The 22,885-nt window shown below is 42.5% G+C and overlaps 2 protein-coding genes across 2 annotated transcripts; one reads left to right on the forward strand and one right to left on the reverse strand.

Moving 5' to 3' along the window:
* Positions 1–643: 643 nt before the first annotated feature.
* atp5f1d (ATP synthase F1 subunit delta) lies at positions 644–7,184 on the reverse strand. The gene is made up of 5 exons (XM_071487478.1): positions 6,962–7,184; positions 6,143–6,296; positions 5,422–5,510; positions 973–1,102; positions 644–773 (listed from the first exon to the last, which is right to left on the reverse strand). The coding sequence occupies exons 1-4, from the start codon at positions 7,076–7,078 to the stop codon at positions 980–982; spliced, it is 483 nt and encodes a 160-aa protein (XP_071343579.1). The 5' UTR covers positions 7,079–7,184; the 3' UTR covers positions 644–773; positions 973–979.
* An 896-nt stretch (positions 7,185–8,080) lies between these two features.
* cbarpb (CACN subunit beta associated regulatory protein b) lies at positions 8,081–22,462 on the forward strand. Its single transcript, XM_071487477.1, has 11 exons — positions 8,081–8,180; positions 9,238–9,431; positions 10,323–10,395; positions 12,336–12,484; positions 14,309–14,370; positions 16,116–16,278; positions 16,715–16,886; positions 17,306–17,458; positions 17,955–18,192; positions 18,790–18,979; positions 20,076–22,462. Exons 3-11 carry the CDS (start codon positions 10,348–10,350, stop codon positions 21,592–21,594), a joined length of 2,694 nt encoding a protein of 897 aa, XP_071343578.1. The 5' UTR covers positions 8,081–8,180; positions 9,238–9,431; positions 10,323–10,347; the 3' UTR covers positions 21,595–22,462.
* The last annotated feature ends 423 nt before the right edge of the window (positions 22,463–22,885 follow it).

Here is a 22,885-nt window from a genome sequence, read left to right on the forward strand (position 1 = left end):
ACAGGGTGGGCAGTGGAGGACTTTTCCTGGCCTGGTCACACAAACCTGAGGTCATCACACATTACATACAAGCACTGCCAACACAAAGTCAAGGCAGTGACTGAGGGATTCACATAACTTGTGAAACAACCCTGACAGTAAAAGTGACTAAGCTCTCACCAGATACGGGAGCTCTGTAAGGACCCTTCTTTTAAAGGAATTATCTCAAAGGAGTTCGTGTCCAACAGAGGTTATATGACAATTAGTATGACAACTCTTTACCCAAAACTGTGGTTTGGTATGAGGTCAAATAAAAATCTGAGTGTCCGAAATGCTCTGCAATGCAAACTACAGCTGATATGTTGCTGCCCCCAAGTGGCAGAAACACGCAACACACAGAAAAAAAAAAAAGACATTCAGATCTCGTCATTCGTGTTGCCTTTTCCACAAAACACGGCAAGTCTGCTTAATGAAAAGAATATCTCATGCATGTGAAGATAGCTCTGACTGCTGCAAGCTGTCTAGCCGATTCCCTTTACTGAAGACACAGAACAAATTATTAAGATTTGTTGAAGTCAGTTGCATAAAACCAGTATGCTGGTTTTATGAATCCTAGCAGCAAAGGGACAAATTTAAAGAAAACACCACAAACTACATCACCAGGTAATTCCAAATAAATTTATTTTTTATTTCATCCACTGTACAAAGGAAGCATGGAATCTTCTGGACACTGACGTGACTGAGCTGGAAACAAAGATGGACCACTGCTTTCCATCAAAGAAACAAAAGATTACCTAGAGAAGGGAAAAGTGACACAGTTTGATACACACAAAACACAACACTGTATGTAAGTGACCACTAATGTCCTATCAATGTTTCCATTTTCTAAAATAGTAAGAGCTATAAACAGTGCTGTATCATTATTCTGAGTTGGATGAAACAAATTAACAGGACTGGTAACTTGATCTCGGTGCAGAAGCTGAGGTATCGTACCACAGGTCTACTCCAGAGCCTTGACAATGGCCTCATTGGCCTCTATGCTGATCTGAACTTCTGCCCTTGCTGCCTCGTCAGATGTGCTGGCCAATTCGGACTGGGCCTTCTCCAGGTTGGCCTTGGCAGCCTAAAAAATAGACAGAAAATACAATGTATAAGAAGGAGAAACGGTACAGTGAAGCTACTGATAAAGCCCGCAATTCAGATTTTGTTTTAATGGAATGCAAGCATTTAAAACATCTTAGGTGAGGGCCACATTCTTGATAGTGTTGGCTGTTTTCCTCTTGAACAAAATTACTTCTCCAGTGTTGAAGCTGAGGCCATGCGCAACATGAGATTTGATGAATTGCCACATTCAAAATATCATGTTACCAAACGACTAAACAGTCACTACACCAGTTGGTCATCCTGCAGAAACTGATTCAAAAAAAAAAAAAAGCCGAACAAACTCTAAGCGTCCCAAAAATGTTCTGAGGCTAACTGAAATGTAAACGTCAGAATAGCAAGGCTGAACAGGAATGAGTCAAAAGTGGGTAGAAAGACAAGCAGAGAAAATCCTCTCTGCCTCTTTGCTCTGAAAGCTCCATTTGTCACAGTAGCGATTAGAAACAAGAAATGCCAAACATAGCTGGAAGTTAAAGGTCTCCCAGCAGGGATTTGACACATCTGCTATAACTCAACAGTGACTGACCTTTCCCTCCTTATTAACAGCGTGGGCCCATGTGCATTGTTACCGCAGAGTGGAAGACGACAAGAGGAAAAAAAAAATAACTCATTTACTGCTATGAAGTCAACTTGACAGTGACACTGGCACTGCCCAGGGTCAAAGACAGACACCTCCACAGCGAGTGCATAATATCGCAGCCCAGCATTAACAAGACTGACATTTAAACAAGGACTTGACGTTGAGGTCCAACTGCAACGCTGATCAGATGGATAATTATCGCCTGGGAGGTGCTCATCAGCACAGCAGATCAAAATGAGAGAGGAAGAAATCTAGTGTGGGTTTAAAATATAGTCTGGTGTCAAAGGCCATGTCCCTGCTGGGAGGCAAACCAGGGTGACCAATCAGTAATTATGCCTGCCTCAACCAAGTGGATATGGACACCCATCACACAAATCTCATTAAAACATCAAAGATCCATATAGAATTGACTAATCCACATTAAACTGACATTTTGAAGATATAATTTATCAACTCTGAGTCGTCCATGCTAGATTTTTAAGAGTTAAAAGTAAAAAAAAAACCTAATACTATACTAATACCTTCATGTGTTCTAAAAGTGCAGAAAAGCAGGTGTCTGTTTTCAGAAACAGCAACATGAAGGTGAAAGGATCTAACCGTAATTTTGTGTAAAATAAAAACAGATTCTCAGACTTGACTTGTAAGACTTTCAAAGATCTCCTCTCTGTAAAATGTATGACAAAAACATACTTTGGATGTACTTTAAAACAGGAGGCACTGACTCCTTTTGAACTGATAAAGAATGACATGAACCTTGATGCACAAAAACCATCATAATAACATCAAAAGGAGAAATTCATCTTTGCTTGTCCACCTCCACAGTGAAGTCAAAACTATAGAACTACGGAGTTGTTCAGGGTTTGAAACACTCAAGGACACTTCAGGTTCAAAGATAACCGCTGTATTGTCTCAGGAAGCAGAATACAAAAATCTAGGACCAATTCAGAGACTGCTTTTAAATAAAAAACAGACATGCCGAAAACAACCCGCTTCTGATTGTACATAACACATTAAATTGCCATATTTCAAATGTAAAGGATCAAAGGAAAAGAACTGTTAAAGGATGTCATGTCCAATTTAATAAGTAAAACTGATTTTACGATTGACATATTCTGTGGCCAACGAATAAATACACAGATCCTTCAAATGATTATTACTTGATAATAATGACTATGTTTATACTATTTATTTGTTTTTAGTTTGTTTTGGTTTTTTTTTGACGGCAAGATCCCTCATGTCGCAATATTCTGAATCTCAGTCATGAGATTCATTAGATGACCCAAATACTGACCTCTAGCATTTTTAACTCATTAAAGATATTTACTACAAGTTCATTAAAAACTATTACACACTTTAGAATAACGAGATCAATACCACTATTAGCTGGCTAAATCATTAAAACAAATACAGGTTTGGTTGATGCAATTACAGGATAACCTGTAAGACATAACACAATCTAATCAATTTACCCTGCATTGAATACCTGCTTTGTGAAACTTATGATCAATATATCTTGGAACTGTGTTGTCAAGATGTTGATTAATTTTGAACTGCATCATGTTTTATAAGCATAGTTGGAGTTTTTTCATTGTGATGTCGTTCATGGGACAGCATGTTATTACAGGTCTGTCACAGGGGAAGATTACTCGTCTCATGCTCTCCTGTTTTTAAAAATCCAGAAGACTATTTTGAATGGCATTTCAATTATATTAAACTGCAAGTTTCTTTTGTTAAACCTTTCATTATGTGCATTTTTTTTTTTTTAAACAGAGATGTACAACCCTGTTTCCAAAAAAAGTTGGGACACTGTCGAAAATGTAAATGAAAACAGAATGTGATGATGTGAAAATTGTTTAAACCCATATTTAACTGAAAATAGAAAAAAGACAACATATCAAATGTTGAAACTGAGAAATTTTATAGTCTTATGAAGAATACGTGCTCAATTTGAATTTGATGCCAACAACACGTTTGGACAGTTTGGACAGTAGCATGTTTACGACTGTGTTGCATCACCTCTTACAACCTCTAACAACACTGTAAACGTTTGGGAGCTGAGGAGACCAGTTGCTGGAGTTTTGAAAGTGAAATGTTGTCCCATTCTTGCCTGATATAGGATTTCAACTGCTCATCTGTTTGGGGTCTTTTGTCGTATTTTTCGTTTCATGATGTGTCAATTGTTTTCAGTGGCTGACAGGTCTGGACTGCAGACAGGTCAGTTTAGCGTCCAGACTCTTCTACTACGGAGCCATGCTGTTGTAATATGCGCAGAATGCAGCTTGGCCTTGTCTTGCTGAAATATGCAAGGCCTTCTCTGAAAAAGACGTTGTCTGGGTGGCAGCATATGTTGCTGTATATATCGTTCAGCAGTAATGGAGCCTTCCCAATGTGCAAGCTACCCAGGCCATGGGCACTAATGTCCCCCCCCACACCATCACAGATGCTGGCTTCTGAATGTGCGCTGATAACAAGCGGGATGGCCCCTTTCCTCTGTAGCCCAGAGGACACAGCATCCATGATTTCCAAAAACAATTTGAAATTTTGATTTGTCAGACAACAGGACAGTTTTCCATTTCACCTCAGACCATCTTAAATGAGCTCGGGCACAGAGAAGTCAGCGACGTTTCTGGATCATGTTTAGATATGGCTTTGCATGGTAGAGTTTCAACCTGCCTTTGTGGATGCAGTGACGAACTGTTTTCAGAAGTGTACCCGAGCCCATGCAGTGATTTCCACTATAGAATCGTGTCTGTTTTTAATGCAGAACCTCCTGAGGACCCGAAGATCACAGCCATCCAGTGTTGGTTTTCAGCCTTGTCCCTTGCACACAGATTTCTCTGGGTTCTCTGAACCTTTTAATGATATTATGAACTGTAGATGCTGAAATTCCCAAATTCTTTGCAATTTTATGTTGAAGAACTTCAGCTGTTGCACTATTTGCCCCCACAGTCTCTCACAGAATGGTGAGTCTCTCCCCATCTTCACTGCACAGAGACTCTGCCTCTTTGAGAGGCCCAATCATCTACTGGCCTGTTGCCAATTAACTTAATTAGTTGTGAGATATTCAACCAGGTGTTTTTTTTTTTTTTGCATTACACCACTTTTCCAGTCTTTTGCTGCCCCTGTCCCAACCTTTTTGAAACGTGCGGCTGGCATCAGATTCGAATTGTGCATTTTTTTTTTTCAAAAAACAATAAAATTTAAGCATTTCAACATTTGATGTGATTTGAAAAGCATCGCATTCTGTTTTTTTCTACATTTTACACAGTGCCCCAACTTTTTTGGAAATGGGGTTGTACTTTAAACTCTTTTGTTGATGAATGTAGACAACACAAAAAAACATACTCATGGAATTATATATAGCAATTACAACGTATACATTTATCTTGATAAAGTAAATATCAACAGTGTTTATACTCAAAAAAGCACAGTCAGGAATGCCAGATTTTGGCTAATGTGTAAACTGATCTAACAATCCCGTGAATCCAGTATTGCCAAGTTCTGCAGTTCTGCTCACTGATTTGCAAAACTGCAATTGAGTAACTAAAGGAATAACTATGTTGATATAAAGTGTGTAAAATCCCTGACAAAGTTCTTACTATGTCATGGTAAAACATGATAAACATGCTCATACTAGCCAATATTAGTTCAGATGCAGCTCTGAATGTGTATGATTGACATGGCAATGCTCTTATACTCACTGCAACATCCAGCTGGTCCAAGGGAACGGCCTCCTCAGCTAGCAGTTGCACTGAAGAATCACCATTGACTGTGACTGACCCACTGCTCACTGTGTGTGTGTACACACACACACACACACACACACACACACACACACACACACACACACACACACACAGCGTTATTAATTTCACTGAGTTTAGAAACCAATATATGTGTTATTGTAAGTTATCATTGTGCAGCTGTTATTGTTATATTAATAGGTTGTTAGCAACTGCTTCCAAATACAGGTGGCCAGCAGAGCTAATATGGCAGCAAATAACTAGGGCTACCTTGAAAGTAGGGGAGGAATTTACCAGACAAACTGTGCTCAAACTTGTTTAAATTTAGACTGACACCACCGATACTTTATACGAATTGTCAAAGCAGATACTGAATTGAATACTTTGACTCAATAGCCGGATTAAATGAAAAAGGTTCAAATTCTACAATATTCCCCTTTGTCAATGTTAACACATGGTGATCTGATATTTTTCTTTCCCTTTTAATAATGTGTAACAACTTAATACAAGCTGTTAGTGGACTACACAAAGACACCACTGTTACATGGTATGAGAGTGTAAGCTTACAATTTCCAATCAATTTCCATTCAAAGCATGAAAAGGACATCAAGGCCCTTTAGAGGGAGGAGGGAGGGCTTGCCTACAGTCACTCCTTTGTTTTTGTAGAGCAGAATCTTACCAAAGTATTTGACAGAGGAGCCATCGTCATTGAAGACTGTGACAACACCTGGCCGGAGCACTTGAAGGGTGGGTACGTGGGCAGGGAGGATACCAAATGCACCAGTAAGTGTGGGCACATCGACCTGTTTCACGCTGGCCTCTTTGAAAAACACCTGGAGAATGGAGACAGTGGATGGGGAGATGCATTCATTGACTTACGAACAGCCCTGCAACAGTTCAACATTAACAAATGATGACTGGTCAGAGATGCAGCTGCCAAATTGTGAGCAATAGAATTAGTTTCATATCATGGAGTCATCAACATGATACAATCACGGGACTGAATTTACTACAACCCGTTAGTGGGACGAGAATCACTGACATGAACCTCAAGGTTAGAGATATTTACATTTACCACACTCTTGCTTCGTGTCGATTTCACAATGACACACATCTGAAAAGATATTTTGTCCGCAAATATTTGCTTTAAAGTTTCTGAACTTAAAAAAAAACACTGCTTTAATGGCACGGCAAGTACAAACTGACCCACTGCATGTCAAAGACAGTGAATGACATCCAGGTTGGTTATCGTTAGCTAGCTAAGCTAACCCCCTTTACTGCGAGGTCTGACTACGTCAAAACTGCATGCGTACATTAACAATAATAAAATGTGTAGCAGTGATAGCAAACCTGCATTAATACAAAACTGCTAAATGACCCCCGGAGCCAGAGTTTACACCAAACTGTAACGGTGCATTTCAACGAGAAGAACTACGTTAGCCGAGTAGCTAGCTGGGCCCGACAAGCCTCGCCAGTAACGTTAACGCTAGCAAGCTACCTGTGTCGGGGAGGCGAAAGTGAAGGACATCTGCGGGGCTCCGGAGGCGGCCTCGGCGTAGGAGCGAGAGTGCCTCAGCACAGGGAGAGCACGGCGGAGAAATCTTGCTGCCATCATGTCTGAAAATCAGTTTTAATTCACGCACAAGTGAATGACAGAGATCCCCAAGCCCTTGCGTGAAGGCAGTCAGTGTGCGCTTGGTAGGACAAGGACGTTGGTAACCTACCCACAAGGCTTTACGGTGACGCAAAGGATCCAGGGTAGTGTAGTCTTTTGAACACAAATAGACGAGACTTGCAGTCAAGGATCCAGCCATGCATGTAGTCAGTACCACAGACTGTATAGTCCAGAGCAAGGCTAAGGGTCTTTATTGTGTATCATTTGTCGTCTTGTTAGCGACATATTCAACTCAAGTAAGTATTTATAATTTTGTAGAAGCGGAAACTGCGCCCGTTAAAGTTGGAAACAGTTTTAAATTTCCATGCTTGCTAGGTTTTCATCAGGAAAACATCCCGAGAACAACAGAGGGAGAGTAGCACGTTTAATAAAGCGTTGATTACATACATTTACTCTCCGCCCGAGCAGAGAGCCGCTGAACACACGCCGCCACTAGATGGCGCAAAACCCCTGTACCATGTGTTACACAGGCGACAGCGGCTGGCGACTCAATGCTCAAGTCTAGGACTCAATGCTGTCAATCCATGTGTTACATGCCTCTTGTATGGCGCCATATCACCCCCACCTATAGACTAACAGACTCAAGAGCAGGTTTCATCCATCCATCTGCAGGCGAGTGACTGTGTGATTAATGTAAAACAAACCGATAAAAGAAGTGAAAGGGCACAAAAATCTTGCCCCGGCTGCTGAAATGTTGGCTAATTGAGAAAGACGGTATGTTATCATTTACACCGACTGGGAAACGTCCACTTGGCTCTTCCTCGGGATTGCCGCCGCTCTGAGGAGTGACCCCCAGCATCTGGATCATCTGGAGAAACCCCCCCCCCCCCCCCCCCCCCCCCCCCCCCCCCAGTCACTCAGCTCTGCCCCATTCGTTACGTCACATGGTGCGCCTCTGACTGGGTGGTGGGCGTGTCTTAAGCAGTGGGGTTTCATTCATAAATACTTTTAGCTTTAAAATCCACATTAAAGCGTTCACAGAGGAGTTTCGCGTTATTGGCTCTGCCCCTCCACCCCTGCCTGGACCGGGCCGGTTGAGTAGGTGAGTGCTTCCCTCGCTTGCATGCCTGCGTGTCTGCCTGTTTGTGCAGCCAGTTCAAATCGTGAGCCACCGGGCTGATGAAGATCATAAGCGCCCGCGAATGATCAAGATGCTGTTTTTAACAAGCTCGCTGCGCTCTCCGAGTCCAGCTGCTTTTCATCCGGTTTTTTTTTTTGTTGTTGTTGTTGTTTTTTTGTTGGTTTTTTTTTTAAGGCTGCAATTGGCTACATTTCATCGCGCAGTGTGGTGTAATTTTACATTCTTGCAAAAGATTTTATGAGCTAAACCTCCACAAGGAAACAGCTGCCAGTGGCAGAGCCGATGCTCATTATTTCGTTCCGGAGAAAAAATGCTGCGGTAGCGAGCATTGAGAGGCGGGATGTTTTCTTTTGTGCAAGCATTTCTCACTATAAACAAGTTAATGCAGGGGTCCAAAATAAAACCGTTGTTGAAGTAATTATCTTATGGGATGAATTGTAAAAAAGGCTGCTGGAATTAACAACGACACACCAGCATGATGCCAGTGGTGCAGCTGGCATACACCGAAATTTTGTTAAGCATGACGGGATATGGCATTGCTGGGACACCCATGTCTCACCATCTGCTCAGCCTACTAATCAATACAGCAATCCTCAGGGACTGCAACACCACAGGAGTAAGCAAGTGTTAGGCTAAATAGATTTTTATAGCTTGCTTTCATGAATATCTTTATTTTCCTTTTATTTTACTTAATACTTAGAGAGGGCTAATGTGGATGTGTAATTAGTTTACCTGTTATTTCAAACAAAGTGTTTTATTCAATTTAATGAATACAGTGGGGCATATTTAGCTTTCTTAATTCAAAAAAGAAAATGTTATGAAGTTTTATGTTATTCCATATGAAACTATTGAGAACTGAGCATTTTTCAATGATCATCGCTACTGAAACAGACTGTGCAGGGAAGCCTGTCTTTGATGTGCGTTTGTTGACTGCTGGCACTTACGTGATGTAAAACTTATCCACACAAACAACTGAATAATTGAACATTAATCCTGCTGTATGTATGTTTGTTATCAGCCATGCAGCACTGCCGTCCTGTTGCTCCGAGGCCAGCGGGCCAGCCCTGAGGAGGAAACACTGCCGCTCAGGCTCAGTCAGCTGGGTGGGCTGAAGTGCTGAGGATGCAGCAAGGGAGCTGAGGAGGAGACTCCTGAGCCACAGCCTGACACACACACATCCAGAGCTGCTGCTGCGCACTGCCCTCCATCAGGGTAAGGCTACTGGGCTGGTAGAAAGCAGGATGTGGGTGCAGCGCAGCAAAGGAAAGCATTTTGGTCACAGCCTGATGTGTTTCCCGTTAACAGTTTTCATGCTTGGACGGTAGATTCAGGGAATTAGACAGGCTGGCATCAAAGAGCTCGGCAATAGCTTACAGGTTGTGGTGCTGAAGTTGAGTGCTGCAGTGACTGGCAGGCGAGCAAGCAGTGCTGAGTGCTGCTGGCATGTTGCTTGTCCCCTGATGGGTGAGTAGATTAATCCTGGGTGTGTGTGTGTGTGTGTGTGTGTGTGTAGGCGTTTGGTGCAGAAGCAGCAGTATGAATGGCTATGATCTGTAGCATCATATCAGCAGCCGCGGTGAAACTCAGCTGCTGTTCAGTAAGAGCTGGTGTTTCTCCCTGTTCTCTGTGTGTACTCATGTGTGTGTGGGAGGTAGATAGAGTCTTTGGGCTGATAAGGAATTATGGGTGATGATTTACAGGCAAGATGCTACCATTTGCATCTTCTGTGGGATTCAGCGCATGCCCACAATCACATGCCGTACACACATAGATTAGGTTTCTGCTTCTTCTTGCAGTCTTTCAGGGCTGTTTAAGATGCAACAAGATTTTTCTGCTGCAATGGACATTTTCTACCATATTATACAGAGTGATATATATGTTAATTTGCTATGTATTAGTGGACTGCACTAACATTCATTATTCTGTGTCTTCAGAGAAGTTTTGTTTCATGTTTACATGCACAGTATGTCTGGATTTGTTAATACAGATAAACTGCACTCTCTATGGCGGTTAACTTTGTGATTGGATTAACAGCAACAGTAACAGTCATTTCCTCGGTGTGTGTGTGTGTGTGTGTGTGTGTGTGCATGTGTTATCTCTCAGGGGGACTCTCTAGTCGGCCTGGACCATGAGCAATGAGTCTACCGTCTGGAACATCCTACCAAAAAACTCCACAGTAAGTCTGCCTTTCACCACTAGCTTATTCTCAAACTTCCTGTGTGTGTGTGTGTGTGTGTGTGTGTGTGTGTGTGTGTGTGTGTTGTATCCAGCTCACCACCAGAACCATACTTTGCCTCATATTCTTTTCTGGCCGATTGACTGGCTAATAGAGAACATCCTGACCTGGACCTGAAATAATTAAATCTCTGATCTAATCTCAGCTTTAATTTCCCCTCACAGAGATATTACAGTGTGACGTCAGAGTCCAGCGCTCATTAACACTTGCTGTGCATTCTCCATCACAGAGTTCAGCATAACACTCCCTGACACCTTTAAGATCATTATTGTAATATCCAATTTCTGTTATCATTATATAAGCTTCTCTTTACTCCCAACTCGTGTTGCCACCTATCATTTTATTAATACAGTTTCAAGCCCTGTTCTGTAGCCTATATGGGCACAAAGAGTCAGTTTTCGATGGAAAAGTTAAAACACAGAAAGGAAATTCAGAGAATTTAATGTATTTAAATCTATATAATATACAAACAAATCAATAGTAATTGGGTGATTAAATTATTACACATACTCATTATACTGCAAATAGAAAATACGCTTGTTGACATTAACTTAAATAAATCCTGCTGAAGATAAATATTCGTAACTAATGTGATAAAAATTCATTGGAGGTGACAGGGGAAAGTACATACAGCATAACGACATATAACATACTTGCATACATATAGAACTTTTTATCATGTTGTTTTTTATTTCTTTGTGATTTTATGAATTGATTTGACCCTTTTATTTATTTAGTCATTTACTCATTTACTCCCAAATAAATTCAAAGTTTGGTTTTCCACACTGCTACTAACTAGATTAATAGATTAATAGACAAGTAATTTAGAGTACTGAACTATTATTAAGGAATAATTGTGGACTCATAATAACAAATGTATAAGGGTGCAGACACAAAAATATCAACAAAAATATGTATCTGCTGTGGTAGTCGGTCACTCTTATGTAGAAAATTACATATGCGTAGGTGTACATAGTGTTAACTTTCTGTCTGCTTGTTGTGGAATTAAGAAGGTTTCTTCTAATGAAGAGGTGGAGATTTTAAGATATAGAGTCTCTACTGGTTCTCTTTGTGCGGTTAATTCACTCAGCTGCAGTCCTCCACGTGAGAGCTTTCCCATAGCTTAAGGTACACTGTAGACAGGTTAATAGCCCTGGCACTTATTGATTAATTGCACTGTTGCATTTATAGATTCATTTTAGGCAGGCCAACCAACCAGTCGGGCTAAATCAATCCTTTAAGCTGTGTGGTTTTACTGGAAGGGTAAAACATCTGCGAATCTAGTCTGCTGTTGAGGCGCCAGATATTCATGCTGCAAACCAAGTGTCTGTGAATCTCCTCCACTGAAACTGCAACGTGCAGTGATGCATTTTTGGTGCAGTTGCCATCATCAGGTATGATTATATGAATAGCATACTGACAGCATGTTGCTGTATGTTCTTTTTTCACCTCTGGTTCTGCAGTGAAATAAAACTTTCCATATTTCATATCTAGGCTGTGTAGCAAGAATAAGAGTAAGAGGTGAAAATTTTTGAGGGAGCTGTGAGCTGAGAAAGGAGCTGCATTAACCACCATGAGTGGTTTCAGTGCTTTGATGTTTGTGTGGGAAGCCTTTTCTTGCCCTCTCACTCTTAAACCAGCATATGTACTGTCCAAACTCAGAACAGGAAGACACCTACCTCACCTCCTGTTACCTTCTTTACTTCTCCTCACTGCCCACTCACAAATTTAGAAGAATTAAGTTGCAATCATCTATCTATCTATCTATCTATCTATCTATCTATCTATCTATCTATCTATCTATCTATCTATCTATCTATCTATCTATCTATCTATCTATCTATCTATCTATCTAATTAATGGTTTATTTTTTATCTCAGGAAATCCCGTTTGAGGTGGAGGAGCAGCAAGATGGCTATGTGCTCCTCCTGGTGATCCTCTCCATCTTCCTGGTAGGAATGCTGATCTTCATCTCTGTCCTCCTCATCGCCTGCCGTCGCTGCTGTCGAGGAGGGCAATGCTGTGACAGGTGCAGTACAAAAATTAAGTATTACATTCAGCAGTCTGGCAGTGAACTGTGAGTGACTTAAAAAAGAGTAAGCATGGCATAAAGAGTCCATCATTACATAAACTCCAAAACCCTATAAGTAACCAGCAGTCGAGGGCTGATTTCAAGGGTGTATAGTTTAATAACAAGAGTCCTGCAACAGATGATAACGTTAAGAGGTCTGTTCAGTTTTTGTTGACACAGTGCAGTAGAGGTGTTCGTTTATGGTAATTTTGAGGCTACAGAATGTGGCGATGTTGTATTGGATTTCATTATAATATGCTGTTTAATATTGCCTGGTGGCCTTGTTATTCTATCCCTTCAAACCTCCGATGCTGCAGTCCAACACAATAAAACCCAACTCTACAGCCCTGAGAATTCGCACAAACTTAAATGAACCCCCATGCAGGTTCAACAAAAACTGAAGATGTTTTTCTTCATGAAGGTAGTTTAGTCTGCAGATCCAGGTGCACAGGTGTTGCATGAAAGCACGCTGGTGCACACAGACACAAGGATACACAGTTTGTTGGCAGGCAGACAGTTCTCCTTGAGCTCACATGCAACTGTGACAAACCAGTACTGACATAGAATGTGTATATTTACATAATGGATAAGGCTCATTGTAATTGCAAACAAAGCTAACTTCTTCCTGTTTACTCCACCCAAGTGAATCCCAAACCCATCTTCAGTATGATGGCACTGCCAGACAATACAGTGATCCATTGAACAAATTAAACCATCTTTACAGTGAAAGAAAGCTTTATCGCAGTACGTGTGAAAAAAAAACTATGGTAGCCCTACTAATGCAGCACAACACACTGCATTCACTCATTAACAGTGTCAGCTGTGTGAGTGTTGGGACCCTCAGTGGGGCTGTTATGAAAACACCTTGGTGGTAGCACATTCAATATTCATGCTCATTTATTTGTGATTCATCTGTGTTCATTCAGCAGTAACATGGCTACCCTCCAGTCACTTTGTCCCTCTCTACAGCAGCACTCATAAGCACGTACTCTTGAATGTATGAGAGCGCACCAGCTAGATGCAGATAAACAGAGAGCAGGGAGGCTGAGCCGTGAAAAGGCGAGGCTTGCCGAGGGAGAGCAGGAGGAGAATCGGGCAGACTGGTACAAATGATGAGTGTAATGAGATTTCATAGCAGCCATCGGCGGTGATTAATCTAGCTTCTCAACCCAGCCCTGTGTGCACTCGGGGAATACACACACACACACACACATGCACACACACACACACACACACACAAAGCAGGAGCAACAGAGGAAATGAAAGACAAAAAGAAGCACAGATCTAGGTGGATGGAGAAATTTAAGAAGCACTATGGAGCATCAACAGCTATTAAAGATGTTTAAACAGGAGGGTTAACAGAAAAAAAAATTCTAACATAAGAATGTACACTCCATCCCCTAAACAATATGACCTTTATTGTGTTTTTTTTACATGTCCTTAAAGAGGAGTGGAAACATGCAATCCAATAAAGCAGCATGCTTTATCCGTTCAAGAGGTCCCCAAGCCCTGAAGGTTATCAAGTTACTGGCAATGGTTTAGGCCCTCACTGATTATACGGCCGGGCAGGCAGCTACTTAGACAAACAGCATAGTGAACATTTAAACTGTAGCCCTCTATGTGTATGTAAACTCCTGCTGAACAGAAAGGTCAAACAGTGGTCCAGCCGATCACTGTGGTTGCCAGTGTGGCTGTCCACATCAGTGGGATCTGACAGATGAAAGACAGACTTCAGGGGTAATCATGTCACCCTATTGATCTGAATGCTTCTGTGTGTCCCAGGGCCAGCGATGACCCTGAGAAAACCAACACCATCTACGTGGAGGAGTCTCAGCCCACCCATGGTAAGAGGAAAAATGAGCAGAGAGAGAGAGATGTAAGGATAGAGAAACAGATAAAGAGGGGAATAACTAAGAGAGGGAGGAGTAATGGACTCAGGGAGTCTGGGAGGGATTGGATTGACGGAAGCATGGATATTTTTATAGCATCAGCACAAATGTGTAATGTCTATTCCATTACAGTATTGTGTTCTCAACCCAATTAGTTTAAGTAGCTGTGCCACTCCTGGAACACATTTTGGCATTTTGGGACCAGTGACTGTACTTTCCAATGAAACTTATTTATTAAAAGGCAGCCTCAGTTTGGCATCGTACTGCTTTTATAAGGCTTTTTGTTTTAATTTTTCCAGTCAGCAGTTTGCCATATTAACCTACCCATCCATCACAAAGATGTCTGAACAGTGTTCATGAACATGTTTATACACAGTTCTAAACAGTGTAGCAGTTGTTGGTTCACTTCAGATAGACTTCTGAAATATAATTATGTCTTTAGTACACAGTTGAAAGATAACAGGAAATGAGTAGAAAGAGATAAGGAGTTATATACAGTTGAGGTCTCCGTGGGCAGACTTGAACCGTGGACATTGTGTGCCATGGTCAGTGCCATGAGCCCCTTTGTCACCATGGCACGACCACTTAAAGCAGACCTTTGCTTGAGCTTTAGTATTAGATGAAACATCACCTGTTCTCTGGGCCAAAGTGTGAATACAAAATGTGACAAACCAAGACTGAGAATCTACAACCATGCTAACAGCTCTGTGAGGCTATACTTAAGTATAGCTAAATGCTAACATTAACAATAAGAATAAGACGTTATTATTTTAGTATGTTAGTGTGCTAACTTTAACTAATTAGCTCCAAACACAAAGTATAGCTGAGGCAGATGGGAATGACATTAGTCTTGTGGGTATTTGGTCATAAACCAAAGTACAAGCAAAAAAAAAGTCAGAAGAACACCAAAGTTTGATCTCAAGGGGAACATGAATGTGTGTTGCTAAAGGTAATCCATCCAATAGTTATTGAGCTATTTTATGCAAAAACATCAAGAGATCACCAAAGTCAGTAGGACTCATCATCTGGTAAGTATGAATGTCTGTATGAAATTTGGTGATAAACCATGTTGTAGATTTTGAGATATTTCAGTCTAACCCTGGATAAGTGGACATTTTGACCTACTGCTGACACTTAATGAAAAGTCAGGAGATCAGCAAAATCAGTAGGATTCATCCTCAGGGGACCATGAATGTTGTTAAGACTATTCAAGGCAAACCCAGCCACAAGGGTTGTAATGACTCTGGTCTGGTGTTGCAATACCAGAGGACTGAACCAATAAAGTGATCACGGCTGAGGTAAAAGTTAGGCTAGTTTAAATAGCTCAAGATTGATAATAACCCTGAGATTGCAGACCCCTCGGATCATTTTGGTAATTTTGAAAAAAAAAAAAAAAACAAGACATGAACACAACCATGGTTAAAAATTTGAGGTTGATTTGAGGTCGGCCAGGGATTTGGAGACATGTTGTACCCTTACAACCCGCAGACCAATTTCCTTAGAGCCACACAGTTTGCATACCTAAAAATTCTGAGTGCACTGACTGACTTTAAATACATTATTTTCAATGAGCAACAAGTAAGCACTAAGTGCACTTCAGTCTTTCTTTGCCATCACCTCCTGCTCTTGCTCTTCCTTCATCCATCTATCCACTTAATAGTCTATGTCTTCTGTCCTCTTTTTCCTATTTCACTGGGTAGAAATCACCATCAGGGTGGATGAGTCAGACTGCCTGTCAATGGCCAGCTCACATGACCAAGAGACAGAGCGCTTCCTCTCCACGGGCACCACAGGCCGTCGTGTCTCCTTCAATGAGGCCGCACTCTTCGATCATGGCAAGAAGACCCAGGAGAAGGGCCGCAGGTCAGAAAGCCAACTCAGACACAGAACCCCACATTTACAGATCTCTGCTTTTTACTCAGTGTTCACCTCCCATGAATGTTCATAGCTTTACTCTGAGATCAAACAATGTACATATTTGACTGCATCTGTTTCACTTGTATGTTTGTGTTTGTGTAATTCAGGATGAATTATGTCCGATGTGGACACAAAGAGCCCTCCCCCTTTCTCATTATTTTACTGCCCTATTTTTCTGTGAAAGCCCTGAGCCTGATATGCAAATTTTTATTTGAATTATTCTATTGGGCTAAATGCAGAATCCAGAGTAGCTGTGATGGGTTTGAAATTGGCCATTTGCCTATTGTGCAAGAATAAGCTGTAATCAAGAATATATGCAACCTACGTCTCAACAGGCACAATTTTTATAGCTTTTTATTGGACTTTGTGTTTTGCACCTCAGGTACACGCTGACCGAGGGTGACTTTCACCACCTGAAGAACGCCCGCCTCACACACCTGCACATCCCTCCCCCAGCCCTCAAGATAGTCACCATCCATGAGTGCGACTCGGCCGAGAACACCATCACTATGACAACACGCCCTGTTGCTAAGTCAGCACTTTCCATCTTCCAGGTGACAGCCTTGACCTGCCATTTGTCTTGATGTATCATTAGTCCTGATCGGGGCCAATTAGAACATCAATCACTCGGGTCAGGGCGAGAAAATGTATCAGCCTAATGTAACCAAACGCAACGATCAAGGATCCCTTTGCCTGCTCATTTCAACAGGGCCTGCACATTGATTTCCTATTTAAGTAAGGATATTGAATCACTGGTACTGGGCTGTCAGCTGAGGAGGGAATCTAGACTGGAAAACTTACCTTAATACTTTACCTAAATATGAAAACATACTTTGGAAGTGCAGCAACTAAGCTGCAGTACAGTAGACTGTGGTTGCATGATTGTGCATGACTGGACTTATTAACAGGGCTTTTAAAAAAAATGATTCAAAAAGGATAAAAGTATACCTTTACCTTGTGTTCTTTCCTGCAGCCAATGCTGTGCCCCCTTCCACAAACAGCGTTGACCAGCCTGAGTGTCAATCCCAGCTGTGCCCTCCCTGGAGATGCTCTCAACTCTGTGGTGGACACCAGCTTCAGCGAGAACACTATAGCACTCAGTGCTAAAGAGCCTAGCTCCAGCTCTGTAAGTTACCTCCAGTTATTGTAAAATAAACAATATTTCACATCAGGTATGAACTAATTTTCACAATTTTGTTGAAAAAATGTAGGCAAGTCACAATGATTATTTTGCTGAAAAGCCAGGCATTAAAAAAACATGAGTGCAAAAAGCTCACAAGTAGTGAGTGTGCATACAAATCACCTGTAAAAGCTCCATGTTGATCTCCACACTATTACACAAGAGTAGTAGCGAGGTCAACGTGAAGTTTGTGGAGTTAATCATTTGTAAAGTGATAAATTTTCTTAAGTCAGCCAGTCAGTACATCAACCAGCCAGCCAAGCAGTGAGTCATCCACATGGACATTAGAGGGTCACAGAGCCTGAGGGAGGACCAACAAGAGTGATGGTTGATGGGTAAACAAGAAAGCCCGTGTGGAACATCACTGTCAGAGAGGATTAGACACAGACCACTAGTCTGGCAGGTTTTCTTTCTTATCATGTCTCTCTCTTTCTCTGCCCAGATCGAGATGATGGGAGCTGGGCCCCGGGGCAGAGGCAGCAGTGTTAGTGTTGGAGAGGGGGCCACGGTGGGTAGCAGTGCCCCTCCTGCTGGTGGCGGTGCAGGAAGCCAGGGGCCCATGCTACAATTCTTCACTAAACTGAGGCGCCATGCTAGTCTGGAGGGGGCGAGTCCCTACTTCAAGATCAAGAAATGGAAGCTGGACAGCAGCCAGAGAGCCTCGAGTCTGGACACCAGAGGTAATGGCTTCTTGACATGTATTTCTGTTGTATTATTTTTAGGAACAAGCTGTGCCAATGCAGCAAAGCAGTGAAGGAATGCTTTGTGGTTCTTTGTCATAATCATAACTGGGAAAATAAAGTCATACTGTTCATAATTTCTTTCTTCGGTGTATTTTTTCTAGTTATTTGTGCCTTATATATTTTTGGCAATATTCTCATCTGGTAAATAGACAGTGGTTAAGCGGGGGGCTCCAGCAACCAACTGTGAGATGCCTCTTGGCTGCAAAGAGTCGGATATACACAAAGACACACACACATACAAGACAGATGGCTCAGTGACGCAAAGATTGGGCTTTCCAAGTCAATTTGAGCCCCTGAGTGAATCCTCCCTGCCGATCCCCTTCATCCTATACACACACACACTTCTCCCTGCTCTTCCTCAGGCTCAAGTCCTCTATCATTCCAACGGACCAAAAAAAAGTATCACCAAATCCCCCTCAGAGACCTCAACAGTTGATGGAAGCTTTCTCATGAATTAAGTGTCACTTCACTTCTGCCTGCTGTTACACAACCTGTATAACTCACTGCTCTCTCCCCGTGTTTGGTGCGAGCCAGGCTCTCCAAAGAGGAGACAGTTCCAGCGCCAGCGAGCCGCTAGCGAGAGCATGGACCAGGACGACAATGACGCACACCACATAGACCTCATCCAGTACATCGCCCGCACCCAGGACGTCACCTACTGTCCCAGCCAGCCCACTACACGCCTCCTCTCACCTCCTTCTACACCACCCCCCTCCCTCGGCAGGTATCTTTAATTCCCTTGCCATTCATCCTGTCCACTGCTTTGCTGCCTTGCACTCATTTCTTTACAGCAGCTAGAAAACATATAGTAGTAATAAAGAAGTAGGATACGATTCTCCACCACTTTGCCTTAACATAAAAGTGTGCGTTTATAGCCTGGGTGAAATTGCATTACAGAAAACTCTGAACTCTAAGTCACAGAAAAATATGGAAACATAGAAAATTATGTTTCGAAAAGTGCCCTCTTGTCATTTTTAGATTAGATTGTTTTGCTATGACATTTAATTAGAAACACTCCATGCTGGCTGACTGCAGCTACTATTTGACTATTATATGCATATAATAAGATCCCTTCAAACAAGAGTTCTTTCAAAACCAGATGTAGGGGATTCCCAGAGTGCACTTTTTCTAGGAGAGTGGGGTGGAGAATTGGGACGCAGGAGTTATATTTGGCTTAGGAAACCATTCCATCGCTGACATGGTCTGATAATGTCATGATGTCTGCAAAAGGGCAAAGGTCACTGTGATTTTGTTATTTTAAGTTTGCAATTACAGTAACACAGTTTTTGCCGAATATTAGGTTAAACAACAAAAATATCTTCTTATATAACTATTTATTTCCTTTATCTGAATATTAGATTAGATTAAATCAGTATTTCCGGGTATTTCCTGTGCATGTTTGCAGATGTTTGTTTGCAATTTCTGAGAAGCTGCCGTGAGCTAAGAAATTTGATGATCCTCACGCTTGTTCATAGTTTATTGCAACTGTTATCTCTCCAGTGATGTTCCATGCAGTATGCATTCTTTAAATTTGCTGTCCCAAGTTAAAGCAGAGGATTTCTGAGAACTTTCAAGCACACTTGTTTTCATTATTCAGCTTTTATTGACTTTAGTTTAAGGACATGCAACAGCAGCCATTGCCAGTCATGAAAATCATTCTGTGCACTGTGAACACAGCCATGTCACAGACGAATGTGTTATTTAGGTAAGCTCTAACACTGACACTTGTTTTGCATGTCTGTGTCTGTGTTTCCCCCCTTCCCTCTCTCCTTATTTCTTTAATTTTATCTCATCCCTCCATCCCTGTGTGCACTCTACAGAGTAGAGGTAGAGGTGATGGTGGAGCCCCGCTGCAGCCATGGAGGACCAGGGGTGATTGGCCTATCCCCTGATCCCCAAGAGGAAGCACTGAACTTGGCTAGAAGGGAAGGCGCCGACCCCCTGGACCCCCTAGATCCCCAGGACCCCCAGTCACTTTACAGAGACATCTGGACCCTTCGCGCAACACTGGAACAGTACGCCGCCTCTGATCAGAGCAGCAACAATGACAGGAACTCTGTCTGCAGTGATGCTGACAGTGTGTGTTCACTGGGTGGACGCACAGAGACAGAAAGAGGAGGGCTACCCAGCTACCCATCCCAGGATTTAGGGGATGAGGCAGAGGGTGGAGAGGACGACAAGGGCTTTTTGTTGTATATGGATGAGAGGTTGGGGATGAAGGATGGACAAAAGAGGAAACAGAAAAGCACAGAATCAGAGAGAGGGAGTAGTGATGGAGAAACAGGGACTCGTAAACTGCTGCAGATGGACAGCGGCTATGCATCGATAGAGGCTCCATCTCGAGGCCCAGAAGAGCTGCGATTGTTTGGGAGCAGCAGCATCAATGGCAGCCCTAAGGACAGGACAGCCCACGAGAAAAGGCACCACTTCACCAACGCAGGTCGATCTGGCACTATTGGTGACAGCTTTGAGTCTCATCTCTTTGAGGAGGAGCCAGAAGATGAGTTGTTGGGTGCCAGTGGAGGAGTTTCCATAGAAACAGGTGCTGGTTCACTGAGTTGGTTCCCATATGGTCAGATGCTCACACCTCCAGAGGCTGTACAACCTTCACCTCAACCACCAACCTTGCACCGACGAGACTACAGCATAGATGAGAAGACGGACGCGTTATTCCATGAGTTTCTCCGCCATGACCCTCAGTTTGATCAGCAGGAGTCGCCGCTAAGGAAACACCGGTCCCGAATCCACCTCCGCAAACAGTGGCAGCGGCACAAGCAGTGGAGCGACCCTGGTGTCAGACACTTCCAGTCCTCCTTTGAGAGACAACGGACCCCACTACGGAGGGGTGACAGTGTAAACTACCCACTGGACACGAGCTACCACAGCACCCTGCCCCGCATTGTCAGTGCTCCTGATGAGGAGACCAGCGATGGGACCGGCAGCACTCCTGACACTCCAAAGGTACAGCCTACAGCCATTGAGGATGGGGGCAAGGACAGGGAGCAGGGCGTCACTGTCAGAAACACTGAGGACCACACCTCCTCCTCTCCTCCACCTCCTCATCCCTCCATGTCAGAGAAAGATGAAGGGCACCCTGACCTTCAGGAGGACAGCAAACAGTCAGGACTCCCCCCCGAGCCTCCGGACGAGAGCTCGCCCCCTCAGCTGCCCGACTCCACAGGCTACGGCCCGCAAACCATCACAGCAGAGCTCACAGACAAACTGACTGCTAACCTGGATGAGAGACTGTACATGGGCCTGCGCAGGACCAGGGACTCAGCCACTGAATGTGTGACGGTGACGGCCACACACGCTTCTCCAGACCACAGCCCAGTGTAGCAGGGCTCCAGTCGTCCTCCTTGTCAGCCTCACTCCTGCTGATACACACTTTTTTCTTCTGTTTGATTTGTCTTGCCTCAGTTCTAACGTCTCTGTATGTACAGCTTGAATGGTGTGATCCAGACCCATAAAGAAACAATGGAATGTATGCTTTAAATCAGTCCATAATTAAACACTTATTCTCAGATAATGTTAGATACAGTTGGTCCACTAGAAGTGCATCCAGTCTCTCTTCATGCCTGTTAGCATTACAAAACTGTTCAGTGCTGCCATCTTAAAGTTAACTGATGAAAAATGATAGAAATCAGAAAAATAGATAAACAGAGCTAACATATCAAAAATAATGGTTTTAGTAATAACTGTTTGTCCATTGTTTTTTTCTGTGTCTGTAGTCTATTTAGTCTCTAGTTTCATGTCTCCACTGCTGTCATTCCTGTCTCTGCTCTCCAGTAAGAATGTAAGTGAAGCTGAGGGCCAGTTTGGCCTCTGTACTTGCTGATCCACTGTGAAACCAGGTGCTATTAGACATGAAGAAAGCTACAGATCTGGACACAACAGGTACCTGTGATCATACGTTACTGAAACGAGTAGTTTTATCATACTTATGATGTAAGAGATTAGTTACAATATCAGAATTAATCAGTCATAGTTTACCTTGATGTAGGTCTATTGCGGGACTAAAAATGCGCAACTGAGACTAGATTCCCAAATATGGAAGTGGTTACTTACATAGAGTTGTTCAGACTGGTTATTTAGATCTGTGGTTCCAAACCTGTGGGTCAGAATCCCTTAATGGGTCGGAGGAAAGATCTGCAGGGTCACCAAGTGATTAAAGGAATGAGACGAAAAAGGAAAAAAAAAAAAAAAAGATTTCTTGGACAGAAAATTATATTTATTTTTACTTTGTTTGGTTCTGTCCTAACCAATCATGAACGAGTGACACAGATTTCTCAGTAATCTTATTTTCACTCAACATAGAAGTTATTGTAGTGTTTGCAAGGAGCAGTTAACTTTTTCACATTGACTGAAGATTGATATTTCTGCTGAGCTGTACTGCTCATTGCCTATCTTTGGCCTATTTCTATCACCATGGATATAGCTAGGTATCTAGCTTGCAATGTAGGAAGGTGACATCCCCATTCTTTGTACTACCTGCACAGTTCTGATTGGTCAGTTGTTTCACAAACCAACCATTAGTAGACACTGCTCCATTTTAAGAAGCTACAAGTCAAAAAGGTTGGGTACCACTGGTTAAGACAAGTGGACAAGAATAGGGAAGGCCCGAATACTT

The sequence above is a fragment of the Trachinotus anak genome, unplaced genomic scaffold (genome assembly GCF_046630095.1).
Source record: "Trachinotus anak isolate AG129_WGS33_773 ecotype Australia unplaced genomic scaffold, CSIRO_AGI_Tana_v1 ptg000010l, whole genome shotgun sequence".
Classification (NCBI taxonomy): Eukaryota; Metazoa; Chordata; class Actinopteri; order Carangiformes; family Carangidae; genus Trachinotus; species Trachinotus anak.